The 8,846-nt window shown below is 40.6% G+C and overlaps 2 protein-coding genes across 2 annotated transcripts; both read left to right on the top strand.

Annotated features, from left to right (window-relative positions):
• Positions 1-545: 545 nt before the first annotated feature.
• Positions 546-2,670, top strand: LOC139219433 (blue-sensitive opsin-like). The gene is made up of 5 exons (XM_070851282.1): positions 546-924; positions 1,044-1,212; positions 1,308-1,473; positions 1,817-2,056; positions 2,569-2,670. The coding sequence occupies exons 1-5, from the start codon at positions 546-548 to the stop codon at positions 2,668-2,670; spliced, it is 1,056 nt and encodes a 351-aa protein (XP_070707383.1).
• Positions 2,671-3,858: 1,188 nt separating this feature from the next.
• On the top strand, positions 3,859-7,339 carry LOC139218870 (blue-sensitive opsin). The gene is made up of 5 exons (XM_070850601.1): positions 3,859-4,237; positions 4,920-5,088; positions 5,185-5,350; positions 5,431-5,670; positions 7,235-7,339. The coding sequence occupies exons 1-5, from the start codon at positions 3,859-3,861 to the stop codon at positions 7,337-7,339; spliced, it is 1,059 nt and encodes a 352-aa protein (XP_070706702.1).
• Positions 7,340-8,846: the final 1,507 nt, after the last annotated feature.

Below are 8,846 nucleotides of genomic sequence, written 5' to 3'. Positions count from 1 at the left end.
ACATACATATTAATAATTCAGATCATTACCAGAAACAACAACCTCTAACACAGACCTGCTGTATCCCTTTAGCAGCAATTAGATAAACATCATTATATGTTTCCATCTGTTGGCGCATGCAAGTGTGTTTTCTGACAATAACAATTACAATAACGCTCAATATTAGATTTTCTGCATGTGGCGACACACTGTTTTCTCTGAGTGTTTGGCAGAAACTGGCTCCAGCCCGGACATTACACAAGCTTTAATGTCAGAGCTGTGAGCCATCCCCAAAGGGAAACCGCTAAAAGACTTACATTAATTAATGCAAACACCAATCAATCAATCAATTATAGAATTAATTAAAGTTTTAATGGGGATGAGTAGCATGCTGGGGCGCTTTATAAGTCAGTCCTCCAGAAAAGGTTGACATTAGAGACTTTGGGGACGCAGACACACTGCAGCCTCTCAGAGCTTTTGTTTTTCTTTAGGTAGAACAACAGCATAACCAAATAGGACTATTGATTTATAAGGATTGTGTTTAATAGTCCCATAAAACAATCAAAATGAGGGCAAATCGTGGCACGGAGCTGCCAGAGGACTTCTGGATACCCGTCGCTCTGGACACCAACAACATCACGGCACTCAGCCCTTTCCTGGTTCCTCAGGACCACCTGGGGGGAACGGCCGTCTTCTACGCCATGGCAGGATTTATGTTCTTCATATTTGTAGTTGGCACTGCCATTAATACCCTCACCGTTGCGTGCACCATCCAGTACAAGAAGCTCCGGTCCCACCTCAACTACATCCTGGTCAACTTGGCCATCGCAAACCTTCTTGTGTCCTGCGTGGGCTCCTTCACCGCCTGCTGCTCCTTTGCCACCAGATATTTCATCTTTGGACCGCTGGCATGCAAGGTTGAGGGTTTCTTGGCAACGCTTGGTGGTAAGATTTTAAGTTGCTGTTTTGGATGAATGAACTGATTTATTCTGAGCACGGCACTTCGTTAAAGGACTCAACAGGGGGAGCTTTGACAAAGGTTTTGACTGTCTCTGTGATTCCAGGAATGGTCAGCCTGTGGTCTCTCGCTGTGATAGCCTTTGAAAGATGGCTGGTCATCTGCAAGCCACTCGGTAACTTTGTTTTCAAGCCCGACCACGCTATAGCTTGCTGCGCATTCACCTGGGTGTTCGCCCTGATGGCCTCGGTCCCTCCTCTTGTCGGATGGAGCAGGTAAGCAGCAGAGAGAAGCCTACACACATACATCTTATCTGGCATCTGGAAAGCCGGGATGTGCCACTTACACTGCTCTTGTGTTATCTGTGCAGGTATATCCCAGAAGGCCTGCAGTGCTCCTGTGGTCCAGACTGGTACACCACGAACAACAAATACAACAATGAATCCTACGTGATGTTCCTCTTCTGCTTCTGCTTCGCCGTCCCCTTCGCCACCATCATCTTCTGCTACGCTCAGCTCCTCATTGTGATGAAAATGGTGAGACAAACAAACAGCACAAAGCTCAAATCCAGATACTTTGTTGTGCTGAAAACGATTGACACTAAAAAAGACAACATTTAGATTTGAAGGCATGTTCTTTTATGTCTATTATCTGACTGACTTAGCTTACGGCTGTGAAAAGATGATTTTAAATTACTTTAAGAGTCAATACACGCCAAAGTTCAGTCCTTGCGAGGCTGTACCATCAATAAAGACGTGACTCCGACAGACAGAGTCCAGATTTTTTAGATCAAAACTGGATAAATGTGTCAGAAAATAATACAGTGAGGCTGCTGACTTAGTAAAAACTAACAAATCTTTGACTTCTTCAACTCAACAGGCAGCGAAGGCCCAAGCTGAGTCCGTCTCCACCCAGAAGGCGGAGAGGGAGGTGACCAGGATGGTGGTCCTCATGGTGATGGGCTTCCTGGTGTGCTGGCTGCCTTACGCCTCCTTTGCTCTTTGGGTGGTGAACAACCGCGGGCAGCCGTTCGACCTGAGGCTGGCGACCATACCGTCCTGCCTCTCCAAGGGCTCTACAGTCTACAACCCCATTATCTACGTTCTCTTCAACAAACAGGTCTGTTAAAAGGAAAAGGACTCACTTTTTGACTCTGATGCAAAGAAGTATGACTGATATGGGGCCTCAAAAGCCTCCTGGGGCCTTTACAAATTGTGCTTAAATGAAAACACATGTTCTACCTTATCATCTGATGTACATCTTATGTGTCTCAGGCAGACAGCTCAGTCTGAATAAATAGTAATTTGGAAAATGATTACTCTGACTAACACATTAAAAAACACGTTCAGCCATTAATTTATCCACTTTGCCAGCGATGTGATGCAAATTAAAGCCACAGTGTGTTGAAAGAAATGAAAAACGAGACAGTCCCACTAAAAACAGATGCCGCTTGTGTTGCTGCCTCTTTTGACACAACCAAAGTAAATCTTAAAGTTCAGTAAAAAAGTGGCTTTAACGGCACATTTAACCCTTTTTAACTCTCAGTTCTCTTCATGTGTGACGATAACGCTGAGATGATCGAACGCTCTGCAGAATCGGGGGTAAATCTTAACCACCACTTTCCCTTTCAGTTCCGCACGTGCATGATGACGATGCTGGGGATGAGCTCAGGTGAGGAGGAGTCCTCGACGTCACAATCGGTGACTGAAGTCTCCAAAGTTGGGCCTGCATAGACTGAACATCGAGGCTGTTCAAGACCACTGAGGATTGTGATTTGTAAATAAGAATAAACGTGTGTTTTGTCATATGAAAAAAGAAATATATGCAATGTTGCAACTGAATAATGAAGAAATAATAAATAATCTGCAAGGTGAAAAATAAAAAATATATAAACATGTATATTGGGTCTTGGTTTCCTTATGTGTCATATATTCACTGCAACATGCAAGAGGCTGTTACACAAACTGTACTGTTTAATTAACTCAGCACATTTACTACAGTACTGCACTCAAGTACACATCTGAGGTACTTTTACTTTACTTACTCCACCACATACAGGCAAATATATTATAACGTTTCTCCACTACTTTTATCTGACAGCTTTAACGATACAAAAACCAATCAATAACTTAGAATAATTAATTGTGATGTTATTTCATATCATAAGGCTTCAGCTTCAGTCTGTAAAGTGATGTATAAAATGTATAAAAGAGAGAGAAATGAATTAAAATGAGCTCCACCTTTACCTGCTGCAACATTAAAGTGATGAACACATGAATGCATCGATAGCTATGATACAAGGATACATGTGATTATGAAATGGGCCATTCTGCATGACTTTGAGTACATCTTGATGCTAATGCTTGCAGAACTTGTAATAGAGTATTTCTACAGTGTGGTATTACTACTTTTACTTGTGAAAAAGATCTGAGTACCTCTTCCACCACTGCGTTTTTTACTGAGAAATTAAAAAATGATAATTGAAAATAAAAATCTCCTCTTAAAATACAACAATCAAGGAAAAACAAGGCTCCATCCGGAGGTAAATCAGTCCAACCTGGATTACTCAGAGCCAAATAGGTCATCAAACTACATCTGCAGGCGATGAGTTGATCCCTGCCAGCTTTCTTACTGAATGAATGTCTGCACACATGTACAAATATATGTGTTCTGTGTGTGTGTGGTCTGTAAACCAAAGCTTTAAATCCGCTCCTTGAGCCAATTAAGTTAAGCCTGTGTAATATTCAAAGTTCCTATAAATGCGGCTTTAACGCCCCTTCAGAGAGAGACGAACCTCAAACAGAAGACATCAAGTGTATCAGTGATTTTTAAAATCAGATATAAACCATTTGTGGTCTTTGTACTAGTTTAACATTTTTGACAAGTGCTTGAATTTCTATTTGACACACAATCAGAGAAAAATGAGGGGAAATCGTCCAGCGGAGCTTCCAGAGGACTTCTGGATCCCCATCCCCCTGGAAACCAACAACATCACATCCCTCAGCCCGTTCCTGGTTCCCCAGGACCACTTGGGGAACCTGGGGATGTTCTACTCCATGTCAGCGTTCATGTTCTTCCTATTTGTCGCCGGTACAGGCATTAACGTCTTAACCATCGCATGTACTGCTCAGTATAAGAAGCTCCGGTCTCATCTGAACTACATCCTGGTGAACTTGGCCGTGGCGAACCTCCTCGTCGCCTCTGTGGGCTCCTTCACCTGCTTCTACTGCTTCGCCTTCAGATACATGATTCTTGGTCCGCTGGGCTGCAAGATTGAAGGATTTACGGCAACTCTTGGTGGTGAGAAGTTAAAGGAATGGCAGGAATTCTTCAAAAGTGACAAAAAAAGTCACAGGATTTCTTTGAACTTGGATCTATTTGCTAATTTTATGGGACAACAAAACAATGTATTATGGATAAAAGTCTAGTTTTGCCATCAGCATCATGGTATTAAATAGATTTTTTTTCTTGTATGACAATATATATATTTATATATAATAGGTATTATATATTCTATAATTAGTTTTTTTGAGATTTACCACAGAAACAGCATCTTGTAACTTAATTTTCTCACCATATACAAAAAGCTACAGCTTGTGCTTAAACTATATGAATCACTTTAACATCTTTGCTGTTGATTTCCTGCTGAAATACAGATTTTGCTCGTCATTATCAGAGCAAACTTAGCTTTTTATGAAGCTTTCTTGAGTCCAACATGGAAGATGAGACGTGGGAGTGTTTAAAAAAAACAAACCTGATCTACCACCTGCCTATTAATGTCATATATTTATTCAACTTACTTCTTCAATTAAGATGTAGAAGTAAGATATGCCAGTAAAGACTTCAGCGGACTGCAGTTTATCCAGAAGTGCCTCTAATTCTGCCTCTCAGCTGATATTCAGAGTGATAATTACAATGTTTTAGCCTCTATTACACACTTTTAATCAGTTCATGTCTCTTGTTCTTCCCTGTCTGGCTCCAGGTATGGTCAGCCTGTGGTCTCTGGCTGTGGTAGCGCTTGAGAGATGGCTTGTCGTCTGCAAGCCGCTGGGGAACTTTGTCTTCAGGCCTAACCACGCGATAGCTTGCTGCGCACTGACTTGGGTCTTTGCTTTGATTGCTGCGGTTCCTCCTCTGGTTGGGTGGAGTCGGTCAGTGTCAAACGACCAAACGCACAACAGTTAGTTCTACTAGAAATCTAATCATTCAACGACTTTTGTAACTTTCCCCCCCTCTTGTCCTTCCAGGTACATCCCAGAGGGCATGCAGTGCTCGTGCGGTCCGGACTGGTACACAACCGACAACAAGTTTAACAACGAGTCCTACGTGATGTTCCTCTTCTGCTTCTGCTTCGCCGTCCCCTTCACCACCATCGTTTTCTGCTACTCACAGCTGCTGTTAGTGCTGAAATCGGTACGCAGTGTGTGTGTTTCAGGTTGAATGTTGGGTTTGGGGCGATGGCATGTGCTGATTTCATGCTTCTGCGTCCGCAGGCAGCGAAGGCCCAAGCTGAGTCCGCCTCCACCCAGAAGGCGGAGAAGGAGGTGAGCAGGATGGTGGTGGTCATGGTGATAGGCTTCCTGGTGTGCTATCTGCCGTATGCCTCCTTTGCTCTGTGGGTTGTGAATAACCGCGGGCAGTCGTTTGACCTGAGGCTGGCGACCATCCCTTCCTGTCTGTCCAAAGCCTCCACAGTCTACAACCCAGTGATCTACGTTCTCCTCAACAAGCAGGTTGGTTCATGTTCGTCAGTAATTGTGGGCCATAACATGTCTTCTTTCAGACTAGTGGAAAGAAAACACCCAAAAGACACATTTAAGTGATTATATTCCTGCACTTTGTCGATCTGTTCCTGCAGATTTGTCCCATCTTTAAAGGCTGTTTTCTCAAAATGAGTTTTTTCTCACACTGAGCCAGAAACAGCGCTTACTGTCACCAAACGTTCCAGTTTTATTCTGAAGGGTTCTGCAGAGAGGGTTAGTTCATATGTAATTCATTCATTTAACATCAGATTGATTTAATTCCTAAAAAACGTGTTGATTGAAAAGTTTTTTGTTATGGCTGTTGACAGTATTTTCTGATTTATGGAGTTATTAGAAGAAAAAAAAACCTTTGGCTTTGAGATGTTAACAAAATGAAACAATAATTTTCAACCTGACTTTATCCAATGTTCAGATATCTGTTGTCGAGGTGTATGCACATGCAGATTTAATCACATAATATATCATTTGCATTTTTAAACATTTCAGAAAACTTGTAAACCAAAAAATAATTGTCTTGATGTGAATAATCAACTGTGTAAGATTCAGAACATTTTCCTCTTAAAGACTATTTGCAGCCGGGGTGATAACTTTGTGTCCGCTCAGCTGTCAGAGTTTAAACTGTGACAAACAAGAAAGAGCACATTTTATTTGGGTCACGTTTGCAGTCTCACTCACAGCTTCCTGAAGGTGTCAGGTATAAATGCACAGGTGATGTGTCCTTCTCTCTGGCTGAGACAGGAGCTGCTGTGACTTTTGGTGACTTTGGTTTCTTATCGTCATCTCTGGCCCAGACCGACTCATATGCTCAAAACATAAACCCATTCCTATTTCTTTTTTTGTAATTTGTATGACAATACTAAATGTCTTAGCTTGAGCAGTTTATGTTTACATACAGAACTTACATTTGAGTATTTTCCATGAATATAGCAAGCAGAAAGTGTTAAAAATGGCATTCAAACTGTCAAGATGCTGCTTTTTACATCGTGTAATGTTAAACGCAGCTTTTTAAGTCATAAAAAGTTATAAAATTTGCAGCTATTTATGTCGTTCTGGTGATTAACATTAAAACACCTCTTTAGACGCTTACAGGCTACAAACCAGAAAAAAAAGGCTCATCACTCAATGAAAAGTTGCGTAAAATGTAGTGTTTTGATGAGATTTTTATGGCATTTGAAGCAACGTTTTAATGTTAATCAACAGAGCGGCAAAAAAGTGGAGAGTTATACGACTTTATTCTACAAAAAAAGTTCTGTTTAAACTGCAAGATGCTACATTTATTTCTTTTTTAACAACTAGAGTAAGAAAAGTGACGATATTTGGCTGTTTTGTAACGAACTTCCACTCCTAGCTAACTGATTTCAGATGGCTCACGTGGAAGAGGGAAGAGGGCGTAGGGGGGCGCCCCCTAATGGTGGCTTTTAAAACTCACATACAGCTTCAGAACTTCGTACCATGAACAGTTTGCATTATAATAATAATATAATAAGATATTTCCTTCTGCAACAGATGTGCTCACGATATTGTTCCCTTTCAGTTCCGCTCGTGCATGAGGAAGATGCTGGGGATGAGTGAAGGCGATGATGAAGACTCATCAACAAGCCAATCGGTCACTGAAGTCTCCAAAGTGGGACCTGCTTAGGCTGCTCACAGTTACTTCAGATGACGTACAGACTGTAAATAATAATTATTCTTACTGATAAAGAATTATATGCAAAGAAAAACAAAAAAGTTGAAATAAATAAATGATGAAAGTGATGATTTGTGTCGTTACCAGGCTTTGCAACCCGGATGTACATAACAGCAGTGTTTATTCTTTTAGTCTCATATCTGTCCTAAAATCTTTATTGGACTGAGGTCAGTGGAAACCCATAGTAGTTACTCCTCAATAATCTCTGTGAACGAGTTTGATGTACGTTTGGTCTACAACTTCACAGCTGGGAAGCAAAAGTGGGGAAACAGATCAGATCATCAGACAATTAGTCTCCTGAGATGAACCTCATGTGTAATTCAGCATCGTCCCAGAGAAGAAAATGTTTCCAGTCTTCACACGCTGTGCAAACACTTTAACATGCAGCAGGAGTTTGTACCTGGTCTTTATCTCACCTTCAGTTTGTCTTAAATAGGGAAGATTAGGACGTCTTTTCTGCACTAATAATAAAGTACAATTTTCAGGTACTTTTACTTTATTTGTGTGGTTTAATTTTCTGTTACTCCGAAACATTTCACAACAAAAATATTCTACTTTTTTTACTCCAATTTTGAGTTACAAGTTACTTTTCAGATTAAGATTTTACAAACACAACACATGATCAATTTATTAAATATAATACTGTAATATGATGATAGCAAAAATATAATATCATCCGTAACAATGAAATGCAGCTGACGTGCTTTATTAATGATAAAAATAATTTGATATATAGAATAATAAAACTCTCTTAAAGGAGCCGTTCCACCCAACCTAGTTTTATGTTAATATTTTAAAAACATCTTGCTGTTTCTACTCTTGTACTTAAGTGAAGATTCTTGTAAGAGCAGAATTGCTGTTTTTAGTGAAATATCTGAGTTCTTCCTCAGAACATCTGATAATAAATCAAGTGATTCAAATGTGTAAAAACATATCAGACGTCACTGGAGTGTGAAAGTTTTGATTTCTAGCCGACAGGTGGAGCCAGCGTCGGCCGTTCTTATCTGTTTCCCACGATGCTGCTTGTGCGTGGTTCAGAGACTTAAAGGCTTTACTTTGCAGAGTTTACACACACACACACACACACACACACACACACACACACACACACACACACACACACATTGCATAAAATGCAGGCATGAATAATTTTCAATTTTTCAATTTCAAATTTGAAAAGTAACACCAAGTGCAACCAAAATAAAAATGATAAGAAATCATAATTATGATAAACAGCTCACAGTTATATGCACATATTAAGCAAATTGCACTTTTTAACAACGATTTTCTGTTGTGGGAAGATTGAGAACCCAAATATTGACAAATGGAGGATCATACTTATTATGACGTGGCTGTGTCAGGGTAAGGATTAGCTTGCTGTACGTCATCCCTTATTTATTTACCTCATAGCCACCGTAGTTTCTCCAGAGTGCTGGTGAGACGACGGGGATTCAGTTGC

This window comes from Pempheris klunzingeri, chromosome 2 (genome assembly GCF_042242105.1).
Source record: "Pempheris klunzingeri isolate RE-2024b chromosome 2, fPemKlu1.hap1, whole genome shotgun sequence".
In the NCBI taxonomy this organism is placed as follows: domain Eukaryota; kingdom Metazoa; phylum Chordata; class Actinopteri; order Acropomatiformes; family Pempheridae; genus Pempheris; species Pempheris klunzingeri.
The sequence above is the reverse complement of the archived record's forward strand: the minus strand, read 5'-3'. Positions and strand labels throughout refer to the sequence as shown.